The sequence below is a fragment of the Pseudorca crassidens genome, chromosome 5 (genome assembly GCF_039906515.1).
Source record: "Pseudorca crassidens isolate mPseCra1 chromosome 5, mPseCra1.hap1, whole genome shotgun sequence".
NCBI classification, from domain to species: Eukaryota; Metazoa; Chordata; class Mammalia; order Artiodactyla; family Delphinidae; genus Pseudorca; species Pseudorca crassidens.
In genome coordinates this window covers 45,361,361-45,385,449 of record NC_090300.1, presented here as the reverse complement: position 1 = coordinate 45,385,449, position 24,089 = coordinate 45,361,361, and the positions used below count along the sequence as shown (strand labels likewise).

Here is a 24,089-nt window from a genome sequence, read left to right as displayed (position 1 = left end):
GGCTCCTTAGTTGCAGCACGTGGGCTCCTTAGTTGCGGCATGCTAACTCTTAGTTGTGACATGCATGTGGGATCTAGTTCCCAGACCAGGGATCGAACCTGGACCCCGTGCATTGGGAGCGCAGAGTCTTAACCACTGAGCCACCAGGGAAGTCCCACGTCTGGTCATTTTTAATGACTTGTTCAAAAGGGCTGCTGAATGGTACAAAGACAAATGTAGTGGTTAAGAATGGGGGCTTTGAAATAAGACCTGGGTTTGATTTCTGGTTCTGCACTTACTAGTCCTGTGATCTTGGACAGATTAGTGAGGCTCGGTAAGCCTCTGTTTCCTTGTGTTTAAAATGGTGATAATAACAAACACCACATGTTTGTTGTCGGGATTAAGTAAAATAGCATGTGAAAATCTCTTAGCATACTGCCTGATACATAGTAAGCCTTCAATAAATGGTAGCTACTATTCATTCTTTAATTATTTATGGAATGTCTCTAGTGTGCCAGGTTTTAGGCATGGGGGGATATAGCAATGAACAAAACTGACAAAGTTCTGTGATGACAATTTTGATTCTAAATGATATAGCTAATATAAAAAAATAGAAGTAAGAGGGATAAATACTTGGATCCAATATAGGAATCAGCTTATAACAACATAATCCAAAGAATGGCTTGCTTAGAGAGTAGAATAATCCCCATCTGCAAAGATATTCAAACATAGGACGATGATAAAGTTATGTGACTGATTGATTAATTAATAATAGACTTCTTGCATGCCTATCTATGTAGATGGTGTTCTTTTAAAAATGATCTTATTTTTTCTCCACATGTATTACCCTCTTCTGGGAGTGAGTAAATAATTGTTCTCATAAACTAAGACTTCCAGAACTGGTTTATGTTATCGAATAGTGTTTCGAGTTTTTAAAAAATTTTTGAGTGTTGTGTATATTCCAGGAAAGTCTGGCAGGCCTTTAATTTGTCTGTGTCTTTCATCAGGAGGGTAAGCCCACATTTGGTATCTGTGTAGAACCGAAGCTGTACTGGATGGTAAATTTTTGTGTTGGGGTGAGTGGGGAGGGCGGGGTGGTGACTAAGCTGTCTAACAATTTGGATTTGTTGAGTTTTAGTTACCTTTGTGTATCCAGTTCATGAGGTCCAGCAGGAGTGGGATATACAGGTGTGAAGTTGAGGGGAGGTCCTAGACATTGGGGGAAAGACACTGAGGGAATTATCAGCCTTTGGAGTAGCTGCGGCCATGAGTGTGGCTCAAGAATTTAAAGAAGGAAAAAGAAAAGAGGGCAGGGCTTCCCTGGTGGCGCAGTGGTTGAGAGTCCGCCTGCCGATGCAGGGGACACGGGTTCGTGCCCCGGTCCGGGAAGATCCCACATGCCGTGGAGCGGCTGGGCCTGTGAGCCGTGGCCGCTGAGCCTGCGCGTCCGGAGCCTGTGCTCCGCAATGGGGGAGGCCACAACGGTGAGAGGCCCGCGCACCACAAAAAAAAAAAAAAAAAAAAGAAAGAAAAAACAAAAAAAAGAAAAGAGGGCAGCAGGCAGATTTCCCCTGAAATTCAACACTTAATGATCTGGTTGAAGAGGAGGATTCAGCGAAAGAGATCAGGAGGGACCAAAAAAGATGGAATTAAAAAACTATTTATTATGGAAAATTTCAAATGTATACAAAAGTAAAGAGAATAGTATAATAGATCTCCATGTACCCATCACTCAGCTTCAACAGTTATCAATTTGTGAATAATCTCTACTCCTCCTCTATCCCTCCCCACAATTTTTAAAAGCAAATCCCAGTCATCATATTTTATCTATGAATATCTCAGTATGTATCTTAAAGATTTTTTTAATCCAGCCACAGTATCATGATCACACTTTTAAAGTTAACAATAATTCTATTCAGTGTGCTTATTTCTCTGATTATCTCATAAATGTTTTGTTTTATGGTTTGTTTGATTCAGCATTCATAAAATATTCATACATTTTGATTGGTTGATACATTCTTAGGTTTCTTTTCATCTATAGGTTCTCCTATTTCTTTTTTGTGTTTTCTTGCTATTTTCCCAACTGGGCCTGTAGAATTCTGGAAGGATAGAATTTAAGTATTGGATGATAAATATATTAGATTGCTTTTAGGATCCCTGAATTTCTATATTTGTTTAAATCCTTTAGAAGGGAACAGATTTTACTTTGTTAATATGGGTTATTCTATTTGAGAAGCATAGTCTTGCTGCTTTGTGCTTCCGTCATTTATATTTGAACTTGAAAATTGCCTGCAACCTAATAAGATGCAGCCCTTGAGGAGTAGTAGATATGCAAGTTATCTCTTTGACATTCACTTTGGACATTTGGTGGTAGTCTGTTTTCAAACACTGAAGTTAAGAGAGGTAGAAACTAGAAGCTCCAGGTATGCACATTGATCCTTTATGTAAGTATTAATAAAAATAGTTTTTCTACTTATACCAGTTATATAAAGTGATTCTGCTTCATTCAAGTTATGCAAAAAAATTATATTTTGAAGTTAGAACATCTTTTAATGTAACTTCCTTCTGTTTAAAATCAGAGAGGATACATGGAGTTTTTCCAGCCCCATAATCTAATGTTACATTTGTTTGGTTGCTGAATAACCATTTTAAAGCTAGAGACATACTGTTCCCATAACTCTTAGATAATTTGGAGTAAATTCCCTCCTAAATGTGGTAGAGAAACATTTTTTACCCAGTGTGTGCTTTTAGAGAACATTTAAAATAGCGCATATCATTTGAATGTTTAACTTTAGCTATTGCTTTTCAATAATTAATATGTATTTTATAATAATAATAATGACTGTAATAGCAGATAAGTCTTAGCATCTAAATGCAGGATTAGGAGCTTCCCTGGCGGTCCAGTGGTTAAGACTTTGCCTTCCAATGCAGGGGGTGTGGGTTCTATCCCTGTTCGGGGAGCTAAGATCCCACATGCCTCGCAGCCAAAAAACCCAAAACATAAAACAGAAGCGATATTGTAACAAATTCAATAAAGACTTTAAAAATGGTCCACATAAAAAAATCTTTAAAAAAAAATAAATGCAGGATTAGACATCATAGTCTATCCTTTCTACATAATTAAACGTGTTGATGTTCCATAACAAAGTCTCTCTTTGGAATTTTTGAAAAGCCCCAACCCAGAATAGATGCTTATGTATTCCCCACTTAGAACACCACCAGTTTTGCACAGTCGAGAACTCCTTCCCGCATCATGTACAATCATAAAGAAAGAATGAGAACTGGAACTTCTGAGGTGCCGGCGAGGTTGTTCACCAGAGTCTCCACTCACACATACAACACGGGATTCAGAGCCTTAGGGATGAAGAGGGGGCTGATGTGAGAGAGGGCTAGAAGAATTAAGGCATCTTTACTTCTGTTTCTCATCTTTTGAGCCTCTATAGATCGTTTCTTGCCTTCTCTTGTTTTCTACTTTTGTTCCTCTGTATCCTAATACCTCTGCATTTTTTCCGTGTGTCTTCTTTTTCTCTGAAAGACATAAAGTCACAGAGGAATGAGGGAACTTTGTGAGGAGTTTGTGATGGGTAGCAAATATCCTTGGATTTAGCAATATTGTTTATGCCAATATATTTTTGTAAGAAATCATTGTACTGAACTTTGACATTATCATTTGTATTATACATGACTTACATTCATAATTTATCATTGTTTTTAATATCTCAATTGTCTATCATTTGTCAATTAATACATACATAATATCTAAAATACTTTTTAAAGTGACAATTTAGTTTACATCAAACCAAAGCATGCTAAGAATCAAACAAATTTTCCTACTAAACAGTCACACATTGCAAAAATTCTAGTCAGTAGTCAGTTTTGTCTAAAACAACAAGTTCGTAATAGTTGGCTCTGATAAACCATCACTGGCCTATTCAGAAATCATGTGTTATATTAGAAAGCAAGAGAACTTGAGAAATATTGTACGTTGACTATTATGATGACTGTTTCCCATACTTTAAAACAGGATAACAATGAACAGTGTAGGAGAGCTATATTCTACTAGATTGTTCCTGGCTCAGCTAATATGAATTATGCCTAGGATCACGGGCTGAGTTGCTGTCCAAAACCTACAAGCAAAAATAGGCCTGGAACTGAAGAATAATCTTTTCATCTCCCTCCAAATTATCAATATATAGATTTTATGCCTTTGGTGTTATAACAGTGAGTTTAGCAATTCATTTAGTTCTTGTCTGCTATTTAAATAAAATATTACCTTAAAATAACTTGGTTACATGGATAGATATTAATTAACTTATAAAATTTAAATGGCTATTAACTTTTTCTAAGAATCAAATGGCAAAAGGCATTTTGTCAGACTTTTATTATCCTCAAATTTTATTTTCATAATATTTTTAATTTACTGTACTAATAATAAGGATAAGTAAGGGTATCAGTATTTAGTTGAACATTGAACAGAATAAATTCATTACTGACTTAAAAAATGGTCAAGATAGTCGAACCACTTACATTAGGGGAGTTCATTCACTTGAATTTTATTATGATTTCAATGAATTTTTCAATGAACATTTATGATACATACACTCTGTAGTACTCACCAAAGAGAAATGAAACCCAGATCTCCCTTCAATAAATGTATAGGTTAGTGGAAGGAACAGATTCATGATAGTTACAATACACTGTAAGCAGAGCTGAAATAATAGTATGTATAAAATGTTCTGTAGCACAGATAAGATATAATGGTCATTTATTTCTACAAGGAGAGCTGGTCAGGGAGAAGAGATCATGTTTGGTCTGGACCCTGAAGTATAAATAGGAATTTGCAAGATGGATAAGGTAGGGAATGACGTACCTTTCGTATTGAGGGAGGAGTGGAGGGATCAACACAGACTCTCCCACTCTTTCACCCCGAAACTCCACTGCCCGTAGAGGCTAACACAGCAGTGCGGATAATCTGTTTTCTTTCTCATCGTAGGGCACTTGAATTAGCTGTTAAATACAAAACACATGTTGATACAGTGCTGGCCTACCGACAAAAGTTTTTGGAGACATTTGGTAAACAGGAAACTAATAAACGATACCTGCAGTATGCAGAAGGTGTAAGTATTATGCAGTATTTGATAATAATGTATATGCTTTATAAGTATGTATTATTCATCCTAATGCGACAAAATTTGAATAATTCTTACCATAATCTCTAAAAAAAACTACTTTTTGCCTTTCAATGTTAGTCTTATTTTGACTATGTAATTATATTACTGAATATTTTTCTGGACTCTTATAGCCATGTTTTGATTAACTCAAGTCTGGTTTTATAATATTCGATTTGTGTTAAGGTTGTGTGCTAACTGATATTTTTAGATAAACAGTATAAATGGCGAGGATGAAGGCTTCTAGCTCCTGAATTTTGTCTTCTACCAGCTGCCCTTTCTGCTCCAGGGGAAATACATAAGCACAGAGGGCACTGGCCAGAAAGTGGATACTTTGCCACTTTGCAGATTCTATCTAGGGAGCTCAGTTGCACTTCAAAAGGTGCCTGGCCTGGGTAGAGTTCACCGCCTAGAACAAAAGAATGCTAACCCTTTGCCTCTCAAGTTCCTACCAGAATATAAGGTTTTATAAACCCAATTAGAAAAAAGCCATTCCAGTACGTATCAGCACACAGGAGAGCCAGAACAAGGGCGTTTGTCCCAGCGCCTAGAGCAGAAAAGGTTGTGGCCACCTGCCCAGATCCTTCTATACTCAAATAGCAGAAATAGAGCTCATCTGTAGCCATGCAGATTCAAGAGACTTGTAATCCCCAAACAGGGCCAACCTTGCTCCCAGCTCTGTGAACTAGTTGATTCCTTTAGCCTTTTAGTCATTCATTTATTCAAAAAATGTTTATGAGTACTAACTCCAGGCCAGGCACTATGCTATGTGTTGAAACAGATATGGCTTCTGTCTTCATGGAGCTTATAGACTGTGGGAGTGCTCCTCCTTGGGGATAGAATAAAATGGAATGTTCTGATTTATCGTAGGGGGCAGAATATATAAGAGGAAGCTTGGGAAGAGGAAAGAAGATGTAGAGAGAAGGCACCTACTAAAGGCAACATTATCCATTTGCCGTATTTAGAATATTGAGTGTCATGAACCACATTTTTGGACTTCAGACCAGTTTTCAGGGTAATGAAGCCTTTGGGGCCATTCTTAGTTCCGCAGTGCAACTTTATCATCTGGATCCAGGATAGACACAAGTTGTGGGTTTCTTGGTGGAAAGGGATGTATTTTGTAGAAGCTCCACAAACTGTTTTTTGTTTGATTCAGAACTGTTTACTGCTGAAATGGATCCTTCGGGAGTTTGGGCTGTGAGGGCTTCCCTGGGAGCTCTGAGGGCTATACTCTCAATTCACAGAATATGACAGCAGCCACCAGCACTGAGTGCTAAGCAGCCCAGAGATTCAGTAGTCACCTCCTCTTTTTTGTCTCAGTTTTGAAAATATGACAGTATGTTAAAAATGAGCACCCACCTTAAATTTACTTTATTGTGTAATTTTTAAGCAGATTAATACTCTGCTTCCTCTTCATCATCATTACTAACAATATTATTTTCACTGTGTTCTCATTAGGTGCTTTTGAGGACATAAAAAATATAGTTTTTACCCTCAAGGAAATTATATTTCAGATGTTAAAAACTTAACATTCATATCTTATTTTTCATTATATACGTATTCACCTATAACTAACATATGATACTTCAGTCACAAGAGTAGTAGAAATGTTCAAAGTGGGAGAATCAAAACAACACGGCTTTTTTGGGTATTTTGGTTTCTTTTCATCCTGAAACTATATAGGTTACTTTGAGTCCCTATGGCACTATGTTCTAGTTTCCCACTTTTCTTCTTCACAGATGTAATTTGGAAGTTAACTAGAAATCATAAAGCAGTATTTTAAGATGAAAATTATCTTTGACTTAAAAATTATCTTAGCCAAAATTGTGATTATATAAACTCTTTATTTCAGAACTAAGAATTGAATAGAAAAAGATCATTCTTGAAAAGAAATTTAGTCTCCCTCTCTGGTGAACTCAAATGGGCTCACAACGCATAGCGTAAAAGTTTATAAGAAGTGAAGTTTGACATACATTCATATTTATGAGCCCTGAAATGTTACTTGGGCCTTTCTAGTTTAAAATATGGAAATCTGAGATCCATACACGGTGTACTATCTTCTGAGAACCCCATTAGAGTCATTATACTTGCTCTACAAGGGTGTTCAGTAAGTATTTGTAAAATAATTTATGAGTCTGGCAAATAAAGTCCACTTGAGGAATACATTCAATCTACTGAATACATACTCTGTGCAGGAAGAGAAGTAGAAGAGACAGGAAATGTTTAAAGCATTATGCTAGCAGAAAGAAAAAAAGAGGGAAAAACAGGAGAGAAAATAACAAGAGATTGTTAAGTGATAGCTCATTTGCTGGATAATTAGTTACCTTTTATTCATTCAGTATTTACTGAGCACCTCCTGCAGACAATGTACTCTCCTTGGTGGTGGGGATATAATAGTAAACCTGGCAAACACTGACCCTCGTGAAACTTATATTCAAATGGAGGTGATAGTTAATTATACAGTTAATTGTTCATTTCAGTTGTGATAATTGCCTCGAAGGTAGTGTACATAGTGCTGTAAGACTTTATGAATGACAGGCCTGACCTGGAGTGGGGGGGGGGGATCAGCAGATTTTTCTAAGCAAAGCAATTGCTATTTGAGCTGAGCTGTAAAGAATGGATAGTAGAAGCTGACTGAGGGTGTGGTGGGAGAGTGTGGCGATGGCCGTGTTCTAAGCTGAGGGAAGGCTCTGAAGTGGGAAAGAGTGACGAGCAAAAGGGAGATTGACCTGAGGGTTTCATAGGGCAAATTCGGTATATTGGATTTACCCAAAGATTAATGTAAAGATACTGAATGGAAGTGACGTGATCACTTTTCCCTTTTACAATCCCAGTTCCTAAGTGGAAACGGAAACTTGGAATTTTCCGCCAAAGTATCCTTTTTTTCCCCTTTGGAAATTGTATACTTTGTATTTGTTAGTTTTCATTTTTAAAATTTATTTATTTATTCCATGGAATTATCTTGAGTAGGATTTTGTCAGTCAGTTAAAGGATATGATAATAAGAGCAAATGCATGGAATCTTGAAAGAATGGTGAAGGAGTACAGAGCGACTGCCCTGGGTCCTGGGTGCTGGGTACTGGGTGGCTAGAATATTGATGGGACCAGACATTAAAGAGTCTTAACGCTGTTAAGACTTATAATAGACCTTATAAGACCTTATAATGGAGGCAGACCTTATAATGGAGGCAGTGCAAAGACTTGGAGGTTTGTAATCAAGGAAATGACCTGAAAGATAACTTCTGATGTGGAAGATGGATTAGAGGTAAGGGTGGTGACTAGGAGACCAGTTAGGAGGTTACTGTAATAATCTCAGCAGGAGATGGAGACTGTAGGATTAATGTAAGAAAAAGTAGCAGTAAAATTAATAGAACATTGTGGTTGGGGGTGGTAGGAGAGGTGGTGAGGTAAGGCCAGACATTTGAGAACAACTTCAACATTCCTAGTGTTGGTGACTGGTAGAGGAACATGAGCATATATGAGTTTTGGACCTTTTGAGTTTGAATACATGAAAATAGGCCATTGTTTTGAGTTTGAAATCCCTGTGGGGTGGCCCCTATCTAGGCAGAGATGTCTAGTGGGCAGTTGGAAATACCAATGTGAACATCAAAGGGTGTTGATAAAGGAAGAATCAGGGCTAGAGAAATAAATTTATGGTCATGACCATTTAGGAATAGTTGAAGCTATGAGAGTTGAGGAGATCTCCTAGGGAAAGTATGAAAAAGCTGTGGTTGGAACCCCAGTGAATACTAACAGTGAAGAGGTTACTGAGGGGAAGGATATAGGAGAAAAAGAAAAAGAAAAACAAAAGACTGAGGACATTTAGAAAAGAGAGCAGAAACCAGAAGAGAACAATATTGTACTGAGAGAGATATTTCAAAGAGCGGTGGTCAGCCAGGTCCAGGGGATGCTCCTACATCAGGACCTTTTTCTTCCCTCTGTCTGTTAGTATGCTGTTCCCCAGATACACCCAGAGAGTCACTCACTCATCATCAGGTCTTCACGTCAGCTTCTCAGGGAGGCCTTCTCTGATCACTCTGTTTGAAATACAACACCCATTCCCCACCCCCCAACTCCACCCCCGCACTATCTCCCTCCCCTGTTTCCAAAACTTTTACCACTCTTACTTGTCTTTGTTTATCTTTCTATGAAGACAGTGATTTTTATCTTTTTGTTCACTGCTAAATCCTTGCTCCTAGAGCAATCCTGGGCATAGAGTGAGCATTAAATATTCGTTGAATGAGCAATTGAGTCGTATAGAGAAGGTGTATAGGATGAGGGATTAAAACACTTAATGGTGGAGTTAGTGAAAAGCTTCTGAGGTGTAGTGGGAACACAGTCATACTACAGTGGTCTGGGGAGAGGATGAGAGTCAGGAATGAAAAGAAGAATGAAGGTGGTAGCTTGTAGGGAGACAGAATACAGAGGGAAGGATGATGAGGGGCAGCCAGTGAAGAGAAGGAAATTGAAATATGTAGGTAATAATTGAAGGCCGATGTCCTAGAAGAGTCAAAGAAGACGAGATCAGGGACTTATGTGAAGAGGTTGCCCTGAGACAGAAGGGAACGAGATAAGGATGGATACCCTACTTTTATGAAAGGAAGGAAATTAAGTGAATTCATGCCTGATGGCCACTATATTCTCTGTAAAGTAGGAAGCTGATTTTCGGCTGAGAGTAAGAGAGATGGGGTAGAGGATGGAGAGCCATTTGCTATGATTTTAAAATTATTATTATGTGAATAAGAAGAATTGACCAACTAGGGACTAGAATAAGAAGCGCCAAGTAGTATTAACACTCCCTAGACTAGAAAAGGATGTGTTTTAGTGTAGAAGTCACTTGACAGCTGTCATGAGTACATCCTTATCTAAAACTCACTATTAAAAATACTCTATTCCAGAGACTAAATTATCAGGAGAACATTGTTCTAAAACTGGACAAATGCCAGAGTGAAAGTGAAACATTTATTTTCAGTAGGATAGCTGTCAACTGACACCCTCATTTGTACTATAACAAGTAACTAATATAGATGTCATCAATCTGCTTGATGCACTTCTGGTGCAGCTGAGCAACAGTTGTTTAGTGTATCATCAATATATGGTTTTATTGTGATTGATTTGAAGAACATATGTAGGTCAATTTAAGCCTGGAAGAAGGCCAAGGCACTCATCAAGTTTTGTCTTTCTCTTTGCAAATGTTTTCTTAGACGAGTTGTTTTGCCATTTAAAAACATCAAGTTCTGACCTGATTGAAAAATGAGTCTTTCAAATAACCTAACATTTGCTCTGCCTTTTGATAAGCTGTCACTTGCATCTGAGCACAGACTTTCATCTTTTATGAGTAAAGGGATTCTTTTAATTCATCAATTTTATGTATTATAGACAAGTATATGGAATGATTATCTAAAATATATCCATAAATTACTTCACAGGAATTTAGAGAAAGGATATTGGAATAAAAAAGAACCAAATACTTAATTCTTCCTACTTCCAACACAAAATAAAAGAGGCTTGAAGTCCTGTTAAGGTTAAATTAGTCTCAGTTACTTAAGGTAAATCTGTTCAGGCAGCAAGTAGTAACGCAGTCTGCTTTAATGCTGCTTATTCCACTCAGCTCCCCTACATGGAGGTGAAAACCTATTCACTTTGGGCTCAGTCTCAGGAGTTTGGGTTTATTTCAAAGTAAATCAGAGTTAGTTTTAGGTAGGACCCAGTTTTTCCCATGTCTTGCCTGAGAGGACACACATTCCTTAATTAGTGATATCCAAACTTTTAAAAATAGTAGAAGGCTTTTTCCTAAAGAAATTGTTTATTGAATTCAGAGCAGAGTCCATTCCTAACACTATGTCTGTTGATTTAGTGGAGGGGCAGGGCTGGATTTTGGCGGGGTCTGGTGGCTGGCTGAAAACAGATAAAAATATTATCACTTTTCAGTTATTCTTTTTATGTGTCTTTCAGCCTTGCTTTCCCACTACTTCCTCTAATATCTTTTCACCATTTTCTTCATAAATTTATTTATTTTATTTATTTATTTTTGGCTACGTTGGGTCTTCGTTGCTGTGCGCGGGCTTTCTCTAGTTGCAGCGAGCGGGGGCTACTCTTTGTTGCAGTGTGCGGGCTTCTCACTGCGGTGGTTTCTCTTGCTGTGGAGCACGGGCTCTAGGCGCACGGACTTCAGTAGTTGTGGCATGCAAGCTCAGTAGTTGTGGCTCGCAGGCTCTAGAGCACAGGCTTGGTAGTTGTGGCACACGGGCTTAGTTGCTCCGCGGTATGTGGGATCTTCCTGGACCAGGGTTTGAACCCGTGTCCCCTGTATTGGCAGGCGGATTCTTAACCACTGTGCCACCAGGGAAGCCCTCGTCATTTTCTTACCACCAAGTCTTCATATTATTTTAAGAGTTGTGAAGGAGCCCCTTTTGCAGAGAATGCTCTGGGAAAGCAGATGCTCCCCTATCTTTCTCCATAGGTAGGCTCCTAATGGAAACGTCAGTATAAAAGCAGTGAAGAGTTGACCCATTTGAAACATGGCCTACTGTTTCAAAAATGGAGCCCAGTTCATTCTCCCCCTTGTTTGGAGGAGAGCAGTCCATCTTCACTCGCTCCTACCTCCTCGAAGCTGAGGCACCGGAGCAGAATCCCAAGGCTCCATGGGACAGTTTAGATGTGCCTTTTATAAATAGCTACAACCAGATTTTGGTCTTTGCTATCACAGTGAGAGTCTTTGCTTTTTATTGTGATAATTGTTCTATTAGGTCTTATTCTTAACGCTATTTCATTTTGGGGGGAGCATTATCTCTTCTTAACTTTTCTTTCCTGCCCTCTTTTTTCTCAAATGTTTTGGAAGTCATGCGTTCTGTTTTTGTTTACTCTTAGTTACTTTGCATTAAACAAAAATGTCTTATACTATATATGCATGTTTCTTCTTTTCTTCTACTGCAGCTTGAAATAGATTGGGAAAAAATCAAAGCCAAAATTGAGATGGAAATTACTAAAGAACGAGAGCGATCCTCAAGCAGCCAGCCCAGCAAGAATATTGGTCTTATGCACTAAATGCCATGCTTACCTTTAAGAAGTTTTACCTTTTGAAACTGATTCTGATTAACCAAGGATAAGCTTGTTCTCCTTGCTTAAAAAAAGGCAGAATCTCTAAGTATAAGCACTCGCTGTGTATTTAATACCAAAAGAATATTCAGAAAGACTAAGCACAAAATAATTGATGTAATTTCATCTTTTATATTTTTTGTCCAATAATTAGCAAAACATCCTATATATTTATGACGCATCTATGTAGTATTGCTTACATTCCAGTTTTCTGTCCATTATTTTATCCCTGAATCTTCAGTATGAACAATATTAATGCTGATAATAAAACATTGGACTCTTTCAAACGTATGTCATCATTAATTTCTATTTGATCTCAATTGTAAAGTGCTCCAAAAGTTTATTTATACAACAACAAAAAATGAAGCTTGACTTATGAAAGTATAAAATAATACATATACTTGTATACCAATGTTCATAGCAGCAATATTCACAATAGCAAAATGGTGGGCAAAAAAAGACGGCCATCAACAGATGAACGGATAAACAGTATGTGGTATTTACACACAGTGGAATATTATCCAGCCTTTAAAGAGAAAGAAATTCTGATACGTGCTACAACATGGATGAACCTTGAAAATACTATGCTAAGTGAAATAAGCCAGACACAAAAGGTCACACATTGTATGATCCCGCTGACATGAGATACCAAAAATAGGCGAGTTCACTGAGTCAGAAAGGTGAATGAATAGTGGTTGCCAGGGACTGTGGGAGGGAAAATTGGGGAGCTATTGTTAAATAAGTTCAGAATTCCTGTCTGGCATGAATGAGTTGTGGAAATGGATAGTGGTGATGGTTGCCCAACATTGGAAATGTACTTAATGCCACTGAATTGTACACTTGAAAATGGTTAAAATGGTAAATTTTGTTGTATATGTTTACCATAATTTTAGAAATATATCTAGAATGGGCAAGAAATATTTTCCTCATTCCTTTTCTGACTCGAGAATGTTTAGGCACTAGGCCCTAGAGTCTGAATTTGTGAAAATCTCCTTAAATTATCAATCTGTTTGACTAGCCTTAATTCAGTATGTCCCCAAACTATTATTACCACAAAGCTTTTTAACATTGACACAAATAATCCTTAGAAATTCTCCCATGAAGCCATTTTTGGAAATGGTGTATTACAGAGTGGGCATAGGCATATGCATGGGAAAGTGATTACCTCTCTCACCCCCATTTTAATTAATATATCTATCTAGTTTTTTTTTAATGAAAATGTTCCTATCTTTTCAACATATTCCTTTTTCTTTCTGGAATCTTGGAATGTTCTGTTCTTCATCCAGATGCCGGGTACAAAGGTGTGTCAGTTTGTGAAATATGATTGAGGGGTTTACTTATAAGTTGTACTTATACATTTATATATGTTTTCTATATTATGTTATATGACAATAGAAAGTTTTAAAAAAGATGGTCAAAAGAGTAAACTTTATATTATGTTTATTTTACTACAATTTAAAAAGAAAAAATATAATGAAATGTGTCTGCATTCTACCAATTCTCTGATAACCAGCTAGGTGCCCTACCATTCAATTCAATTCTGACACTACCCAGAGTTAGTGTAGGTCGCACAAGTTAAAGGGAAAAATCCTCAGCTAGACTGCCCTTATTTCAGTTGCCAGTCGCTAGTGGGGACCCCAGGATACCCACATCTCTCCGACTTGGCTCCAAATTTGTGGGTTCTTACCACCTCCCTTTAGGTTTGATCATTCACTAGAATGATTCACCAAGCTCACTGAAACATTTTCTATTACAATTTTATTGTAAAAGATACAACTTAGGAACAGCCAAATGGAAGAGATGCATAGGGCAGGGTCTAGGAGGAAGGAGAGATCTGGGGGGAAGTGGGAGACACAGAGCTTCCATGCCGTCTCCTCCTTGTGGAACCCCGGCACGTCATCCTCCCAGCACATCAATATATTCACCAACTAGGAGGCTCCCCCAGGACCTGGCTGTCCTGAATTTTGTATCAGGAGTTTTATTATGTAGGCACAGTTGATTAAATCACTGGCTATGAGATTGAACTCAATGGCCAGCTCCCTTCCTCTCCCTGGAGGTCAGGTGGCTGAAAGCTTTAGCCCTCTAATCATGTGGTGACCAGCCCTCATCCTGAAGTTCTCTAGCCACCCCCACTCATTAGCATAACAAAGATACTCCTCTCGCTCTGGAAATTCCAAGGGTTTAGGAAGCTCTTTACCAGCCCCCCTCCCCAAGACCAGATACATCCTTTATATATCATAGGCTACTCCCTGGTCTTTGATCATGGGATCTTTTATAGCAACAGGAACATACCTGACTGAGCATAACAGATACAGCAACACTTGGAGGAGTCAATGTGGAGTAAGGATAGGAAGCTATTAAACTCAATTTCCCAATACATTTTTTTTTTTTTTTTTTTTTTTTTGCGGTACGCGGGCCTCTCGCTGCTGTGGCCTCTCCCGTTGCGGAGCACAGGCTCCGGACGCAGACACGCAGGCTCAGCGGCCATGGCTCACAGGCCCAGCCGCTCCACGGCATGTGGGATCCTCCTGGACCAGGGCACGAACCCGTGTCCCCTGCATCGGCAGGCGGACTCTCAACCACTGCGCCACCAGGGGAGCCCCCCTAATACATTTGATGATCAATATTGGCATTATCTTTTCAATAATGCCAGTGTTATAACACATCACATTATGGTAGATGTAACCTGAAAAATAAGAATCGAAGATACTGACACATTTACTGGAGTCTCATCCAGTCTCAGATCATCAGCCCAATCCATCGTCATGTCATATGATGGGATATCTCAGGGTTTCCACTCCATCTTGTCAGGTTCAAAAGCAGGAGTGGTCTCAGCAATATATGACTTCACACCTTCAGGCATTTGGTATAACTAGACTTAAGAGACAATATCATTTCTTGCTCTGAGCTTCCTTCCAAGCATTACCATTGGAATTCTCTCATTGTATAACTCAGTCATTATTCATTTACCCTTGGCTACTTACTATTTCTTCTGTTTGTACCCAAACCTTTTCACCTTGGAAGGAACATTAGGTTCAGCCACTGTGCTGGTCTAGATCACAGGCAGCAGTAAGAGTCTAGCCAAGTGCCTCCCGCTCTGTCCACTCCCATCCACGTAACATAGGGTTACATAGGTACAGGGTTAGTGGGCTATTTCTTCCAATAGGCAATGTAACTGTATTCACTGTTAGCCCCAGTATTGCCCGATGGAACGAAAGTGCAACCCATCCCGTCAGGCCCTTAGGAAAAAAAGGATCTCGTTGCTCAGGAATCATCCCTGCTTCCAGCAACATAGTTGCATCCTTGGTCCAGGGACCACTGCCTCAAGTAGGCAGAAGAAAGGTAAGGTGATACGGGAAAGAGAGAAAACAGTAGAGTTGTCACACCAGCACCCTCACCCACCCTCATCCCCACATTCAGAAAAGCAGAGGAATTTGTCCAGTGAGGACAGTCCCTCAGCCCCGCTCACGTTGACTGTGAGCACAGATTCGTGAGGACACGTAAACCAGCCTTTCATGCCTCTCTCTCCTCCCATTTTTTCTTTATAAATGTCTGGGTTTTTTTTTCTTTTTTGCTGTTTCTTTGGTTTTTTTCTTTATTGGCTGCACTGCTCATCTTGTGGGATCTTAGTTCCCCGACTAGGGATCGAACCCGGGCCCCTGGCAGTGAAAGCACCAAGTCTCAACCACTGGACCGCCAGGGAATTCCCTATCTCCCGCCTTTTAGACAATCAATTCTAATTCTAATTCTTTACCAAACTGTTACTCCGAGGAAGATATCTCTTTGCCTGTTGTTGGACACAATGGTCTGTAAATAGCGTTCCTTGGTCTGAAGAAATGTGACGCAGTGGTCCAAATCAGTGCAATATCTTCTGTTCCAGTTCTCTTGCAGTACTCCGATCATTTGCATCTACCCCTGGGTAAGCAAAGCCCAGTCCAGAGTCAGAGTTATTCTTGTCAGGATCCACTTGCCGTCCCCCAGGGCTACCGGCATCAGCCTGACTTGCCAGCTCTGGGCAAGGACTCCCCCTCGGGAATCTGCCCCAGAGCCAGCTGTAGTCTCTGTGTCTCTTGTTGGCAGACAGGACAGTTCTTGTTGGCATTTTGTGACTCAGAGGATACCAGAGGAATACGTCTAGATTGAGCCCATCTCTGCATTGCTGCAGCCCACCCCCCACCCCCAGTGTCCACCCGTTTCACAGACCCAGGTGGCTACATCAAGTGAGCACACTAGGGTATCTGCTTGTCAATTCTAATCGCCTTCTGATGGCGTTGACGTGGCCTACGTTAATGCACCCCTCAAATTCCTATAATGATTTCCATAGAGCCATGCCCTGTTTCCACTGGCCTCCCAATAGGCCAATCTTCCATTGTCCTTCTGCCTGACCACATGGCCAGGTCATTGGCCACTGCCCATGAGTGGGTGAAGACCCAAACATGAGGGTAAACAGCATGCAGTGCAGTTCACCAAGCTGATTTGTTTTTATCTTTTTCCATCAGAGTGATGGCCTTCCAAACAGAATCTTGTCTGTTCATGTTGAAACTGCCATCCATAAATCAAGCAGCTCTTTGTTGGTCAGTTGAGAGCTGTTTATAGGGCGCTGTCCAAGTGACCATAGAATCTGGCAGCTCCTCACATGGTTCCAAAGTCAGTCCTGGGGAAGAGAGTCTACCCACTCGTGGATACACTTCATTCCCCCGTAGCATGTTCCTGTACAAACCATGTCTATTTTATTATAGAACTCTTCTGAGCACTGCCTTCTTCATTAGAGCATTTCTCTGACATCACCAGACATCATGGGTATTTCAGGTTGCAAGATTATTTTATGCCTTTCAGTCACATAGGCATTTCCAGTTAATGTCTGGTGGCAAGCTACTAATTGCCCCTCAGATGGAAATTTTCTAGTCCACAATTCCAGTAGTCATTGCTGGGAGGTGCTTACAGGCTTTTGCCATAAACCACAGTTACATTCCACACACAGCTATTGTACAGAGGATTTGTCCAGACAAGCAATCCGGCTTCTATGAAGTGTGGGCTTGGGCAATCTGATTCATTCCCATTTAGCACGTGACTTGAAGGAAGGGTTTACATGCCTTCTGTTTTACAATACTACGTAGGGGAAATATTCCCCAGTCAGATGCAATATCCATCCCCATAATACATTCAGGTACAAAAGTCATAACCACTTCATATAAACTCGTTCACCTGATGGGATTAAAGTACTGCATTTCAGTATCCTCTCAATATACTTTGCCTCCCATTAGAACTTTACCAACAGATTTTGGTACTATAGTGCACAGGGCTCCCAGGTCAAGTGTCCCCGAAACCTCCCTACCTTCTAACCATTTTACTCACGTGCATGAGGCTTTTGGTCCCCAGTGAAGGGTTGAGCCAAGGGACTGAGGCCCTTTTATCAATCTTTATCTGGATTAATCTCCCTATTACTTCAGGTATTTTCAGGATGAGTTTCTCATTGTAATCTTTGCCTTGCAGTTTTAAAAATTCCTCCAAATTGCGAAAAATAAAGCAGGCTTTGGGAGGACCTTTAATGTTGAAGGTCTAGCAGGAGGTCCTCCCAAATTTCAGTAGTGCTGTATTAAGACTTTTGTTTCGATTCCATCTATGTCCATTTTATTCTTCCCATTTCTTAATAACCATGAAAAGATTTCCACACCAATGGAGTATTTCCACGCCACTGGAGTGAGTCCCTCGATTCTCCCACCTGTCTTTCCCACTTTCTTTTTTTTTTTTTTGCAGTACGCGGGCCTCTCACTGTTGTGGCCTCTCCCGTTGCGGAGCACAGGCTCCGGACGCGCAGGCTCAGCGGCCATGGCTCATGGGCACAGCCGCTCCACGGCATGTGGGATCTTCCTGGACCGGGGCACGAACCCGTGTCCCCTGCATCGGCAGGCGGAGTCTCAACCACTGCGCCACCAGAGAAGCCCGATTTCCCACTTTCTTTAATGTTTTTGGTATGTGTAAGACGCACGTGAGCAAGCTGAGGAAGCAAACCTGATAAGGCTTCTCAGACTGTTGTTCAGTTTTGCAGCAGTAAGATGACATGCAGTGCCCATGGAAAAGGGGCCCCCTTAATCACAGCATTTACCATGATGTGGGCGGATGAATAGTCCCATCATCACAAAGCCAGTTCCACACAGTTTGTATGTAAAGCATTTCAGCTGCTTTACCTGGGGTATTCTACTTGGCATTTATTTGGGAAGCTGGAAATTCCTCCTTTTCAGGGTAAACACACTTGACAGCAGTTTTATTTAGTCCACTAGGCTGGCTGTTCCCTTGGGAATAACCTGCTGTGGGTCTGCATCATGTATAGCCATCTATGACTGTCCCATACTGAGCTGTGGGTCCTGTATCCACCCAAATGCGCTTGTTCACTCTGCAGTATTCAAAACCAAAGATACTGCCCCTCAATTTGTCACTCTCACAATCCGTTTTAGCAAAGCTTCTGCAGGGAGCCGATGATAACTAACCACAAAATGAGAAAACTCCTTCACACCGTACCTTCAAATTTCAATAGTTTCTTGGTGTTGCCCTCCTGCTACGTGGGCTACTTTCTTGGTGACCAGAGGTCTTGGAGGTACTTTCCATTGTCCCACCACAATTTTTCCTTTGGGGTCAGGTTTGAGGCTAGTGACCATAGTCCTGAGCTTGGTTCTCAATCAAGATTCACCCCAGCATTCTCTTTTATTCTCATTTTAGCAGTTACAGATAACAATACCCAAGAGATTGTATGTTTAGTATATATATATTTTTTTGCGGTACGCGGGCCTCTCACTGCTGTGGCCTCTCCCGTTGCGGAGCACAGGCTCCGGACGCGCAGGCTCAGTGGCCATGGCTCACGGGCCCAGCCACTCCGCGGCACGTGGGATCTTCCCGGACCGGGGCACGAACCCGTGTCCCCTGCATCGGCAGGCAGACTCTCAATCACTGCGCCACCAGGGAAGCCCCTAGTATATTTCTTATTTTGCCTTTCCTTAAGTATCCACATGTCTAGCGTTAAATGCTAGAATGTAATCAAATAGAGATTAAGTAATATTTACAATGTGCTAGAGAATTAAATTAGAATTTTTATATACCCATAATAGTAGAATCTACTGCCAATTTTCCTGTGTTTTCTCCCCTGCCTTTCAATATCTGCCATTAACATAATATTAATTTCTCTTCGTTTTCTGTGTTTTTAATGTAGATGAAAATATGCACAATGAAATGCACAAAATGTAATTTTTTTCTGTACCTGCTACCGGTTCTGATTAGCTATCTGTGTCACAAAATGTAATCCTAAAAAGGATTATGTGAATGGATTCAGGACTATAATGAATTTGTCTTTGACTTAAAAGAAAATACTAGATAGTATTTGCAATGAAACTAAAGTTTTTATCTTTTAAGTTCAGTGACATTATTCAGTCAAAACTGTTAGAAAAATAGTTATAATTTAAAAATTGTAATTAAGTCAACAAAATTCCTTTTTGTGGCACTTGTCTTCCCAGAATAAAAATATTTTTTCCCCATTCTTGATGACTACCTTCATTTTAAATGGCAAACTTCATTTATTAAACAAATCACTCTTGAGCACCTACTGTGGCCTGGGTACTGTTCTAGGTGACAGAGGCCTTGTAATGAGCAAAACAGAGAAATATTCCTGCCCTCTGGTGAAGCTGACATTTTGATGGGAAGGAGACAGACCGTAAGCAAATAAGCAAAAAACATACAGTATTTTAGATATAAATGAGTAGAGACAAAGCACAAAGGAGATAAAAATGATGGGGGGGCGGGGATGTGATTTTCAATAGAGTGTATGAGAGGGTGTCACTGAGAAGGTGCCATTTGCGCAAACACTACAAGGAAAGTGATGCTCAATTTCGATTTCTGCTAAATAACATACAGGAAAATCACCAAATAAAATTCCTGTTAAATGACCTTATGTCATTCCTCTTTAACCCAATTTAAAATGTGCTCATCGACAAAAGTAGTTCCACATGTTTTGACATTAATAGTTATCATCGCTCAGAATATGGCTTACTTGTGAATAGAATTTATTTACGTAGTCATAAAAATGTAAACACAGAATATTTATCTAACCAAATTATAATTATTCAGGTCCACAACCCCATATCTGAAACCCTTGGGCCAAATGTTTCAGAATTCAAATTTGTTTACAAAATATAGTGGATATTAAATTTTTTTTTTTTTTGGTAATACAGCTCATAGATCATTTATTACAGAACAACCCCAGAAGGGTCTCAGCTAACACTTCCTAATCAAACATATTCCTGCAGTGCAGCATAGGGACATTTACATTCAACAATATGAATAAAGATTAGAAGTAGTTTCTCACCAGGTTTTGCTGCCAAATGAGTTCAGTTTGGGTCAATTATGAAACATTTTTTGGATTTAGAATTGTGGAATGAGATCGTAGATTTGTTTTGGAGGGATTGGGGTGCATATGTTGGATGGGGATAGACGAAAGTTTGAAAAAAAAACTAAATCTTCATTTTTCATAGTGGAAAGGCAATAGATAATGCTTAAAAAAAACCCAAATCAGCAAATAATAAACAGTTTATTTAGTGAGATGGCAGTAAAAATTAAAAGAGCCAGCTAGGGCTTCCCTGGTGGCTCAGTGGTTGAGAATCTGCCTGCTAATGCAGGGCACACGGGTTCGAGCCCTGGTCTGGGAGGATCCCACATGCCGTGGAGCAACTAGGCCCGTGAGCCACAACTACTGAGCCTGCGCGTCTGGAGCTTGTGCTCTGCAGCAAGAGAGGTCGCGATAGTGAGAGGCCCGCACACTGCGATGAAGAGTGGCCCCCGCTTGCCACAAATAGAGAAAGCCCTCACACAGAAACGAGACTCAACACAGCAAAAATAAATAAATTAATAATAAAAAAAAAACAAAGAGCCAGCTAAAAGGGCTGAAAGTGGTTGCTTTTGGGGAGAGGGAAATTGAGAAGGAGTCCATTCCCACTGTTTTTCACAACAAGCCTCAGAGAGCTATTTGCTTACTTAAATATGTGCATGTATCACTTTGGTAAAAACAAAATTGACTCTTAAAAAGTGACTGAGTGGAAAAAAATACGCAAACCACATATCTGACAAAGGATTTGCACTAGAATATGTAAAGAATTGTCAAATCCGAACAGTAAAAAACAATCCAATTAGAAAATGGGCAAGAGACACGAACAGACATTTTACCAAAGAGGATATGCAGATGGAAAATTATGCACGTGAAAAGACGTTCAAAATCTTAGCCAATAGGGAATTGCAAATTAAAGCTACAACAATCAGAATAGCTAAAATAGAAATTGGTGATAACACCAAATGCTGGCAAGGATGCAGACACACTGGATCACTCATATATTGCCCATGGGAATATAAAAATGGTATAGCCACTAATGAAAGGAGTATGGCAGTTTCTTGCAAAACTAATCATGCACAAACCATACGACTCTAGTTGCGGCGAGCGGGGGCTACTCTTTCTCATTGCGGTGGCTTCTCTTGTTGCGGAGAACGGGCTCTAGAGCACAGGCTCAGTAGTTGTGGCGCACGGGCTTAGTTACTCTGAGGCATGTGGCATCTATCCCGGACCAGGGCTCGAACCCGTGTCCCCTGCATTGGCAGGCAGATTCTTAACCACTGTGCCACCAGGGAAGTCCCTGTGGTACATTTATATCATGGAAAGCTATTCAGTTGTTAAAAGAAAACTAATGCTACACACAACTTGAGTAGATCTCTAGAGAATTATGCTAGGTGAAAAAAAAAATCTCAAAAGGTTATATACTGTATGCCTCCATTTATATAACATTCTTTTTTTTTTTTTTTTGCGGTATGCGGGCCTCTCACTGTTGACACCTCTCCCGTTGCGGAGCACAAGCTCCGGACGCGCAGGCTCAGCGGCCGTGGCTCACGCGCCCAGCCGCTCCGTGGCATGTGGGATCTTCCCGGACCGGGGCACGAACCCGTGTCCCCTGCATCGGCAGGCAGACTCTCAACCACTGTGCCACCAGGGAAACCCTATATAACATTCTTGAAATAACAAAATACAGATATGCAGAATAGATTAAGAGATGTCAGGGGTTAAGGATTAGTGAGAGGGAGGGTGTGTGTGGCTATAGGGCTATAAAGGGTGGCACCAGAAAGCTCTGAGGTGATGGCACAGTTCTGTATCTTGATTGTAGTGGTGGTTACATGAAGCCACACATGTGATAAAATTGCATAGAAACAAAAACAGTAAGCACAAAATAGTACTATATATATATTTACTATGAATACATCTATGTGTAGTAAAAGTACACAGAGAATATTCTGAAAAGATATTGGAGGAGTGAGCTGGGAATTGAGAGAGCAGGGGTGTTAGAGGGGACTTTGCCATAACGTTTTCTTTTCTTTTTTAAAAAAGAACATGTATTTGTTATTACTGGAGTAACTGAAAATTTAAGCAAAAAATGCTGGAAGTTTCTATCCATTTGTTGGCATATCTCAGTGTAATGGCATAAAAGATGGATTTAAAAACTGAATTTCCGGGAATTCCCTGGTGGTCCAGTGGTTAGGACTTGGCGCTTTCACAGCCGGAGCCCGGGTTAGATCCCTGGTCGAGGGAGTATGATTCCACAAGCCACGTGGCGAGGCCAAAAAATAAAATATTAAAAAAAAAAAAACCCTGAATTTTCTCCAGTGTGTGTGTGTTTATATTATTTTATTGCTAGTTCTTTTCACTTAATGACATATATCATAAACATATGCCCATATTAATACATGTCTTATCACATCATTTTAAAGGTTGAAGAATATCTCTTTGTATGAATGGAGCATAGTTTATTTAATCAGTGTCCCACTATTGGATAATTAGGTAATTTTCAATACTTCACCATTAGACCAGTGCTTTGATGGATATCTCTGTAATCCTATTTTGCACAGGGCCTTGATTGTTTCCATGGGATAGATTCCCAGTGCGGGAACTGCCGAATCAAAGCTATGTACATTTTAGGGCTTTTGACACATTCTGGAATTCAGAGGCTCCTCAAAGCTCAGTGAAGAAAACTTTTTTCATGGCTGCCAAGTCAACCTTGACCTTTCCTCTCTCTCAAATCCATTCACAGTGGTAACACCAACCACCTCATATGTAGTCTTCACTGGGTGGCAGACTCTAAGAGCTTTACCCTCTGATGTATTACTTTTAGCTTCCTTTTCAGAAGTAGAATTCGGGGGACAGAGAGGTTAAGCAATTCAGTTGGAAACACAGCCCTAATAAACTTTGGATCTGGGGTCAGAAGCCTCGAGAACCTGGTCCTAGAATCTATGCCACCCACTGCTTCTTGGGAAATGCATTTTTTTCCCAATTGAAATATATTGACATATAACGTTATATTAGGTTTAGGTGTACAGCATAATGCTTTGATATCTGTGTATATTGCGAAAAAATCACCACAATAAGTCTAGGTCACAGCCATCACCACACATAGCAACTTTAAATTATAAAGCACAGTATTGCTAACTATAGTCACCATGCTGTACATTAGATCCCCAGGGCTTATTTAAGTCATAAATGGAAGTTTGTATCTTTAACCACCTTCGCCCACTCTACCACCCCACCCCGGCCTCTCTCTGGCAATCACCAATCTGTTCTCTGTATTGATGAGTTTGACCTTTTTAGATTCCACATATGAGTGAGAACATACAGTATCTTTCTCTGTCATACAGTGTCTGTATTTCATTTAGCATAATGCCTTCAAGATCCACCCGTATTATCACAAATAGGAAGATTTCCTTCTTTTTTATGGTTGAATAATATTCCATTATATATATATATATTATATATATAAAATGGAATATA

The 24,089-nt window shown here is 39.9% G+C and overlaps 1 protein-coding gene across 3 annotated transcripts in view; it reads left to right on the top strand.

The window, feature by feature from the left end:
* IFT80 (intraflagellar transport 80) overlaps positions 1-12,531 on the top strand; it is a 111,580-nt gene extending 99,049 nt beyond the window's left edge. For all 3 annotated transcript variants that reach the window (XM_067737887.1, XM_067737889.1, XM_067737886.1), the window contains 2 exons: positions 4,973-5,096; positions 12,083-12,531. In XM_067737887.1, the coding sequence (XP_067593988.1) occupies positions 4,973-5,096; positions 12,083-12,193 (235 nt within the window). In that variant the 3' untranslated portion in view covers positions 12,194-12,531. The remainder of the gene's footprint in view (positions 1-4,972; positions 5,097-12,082) is intronic.
* Positions 12,532-24,089: the final 11,558 nt, after the last annotated feature.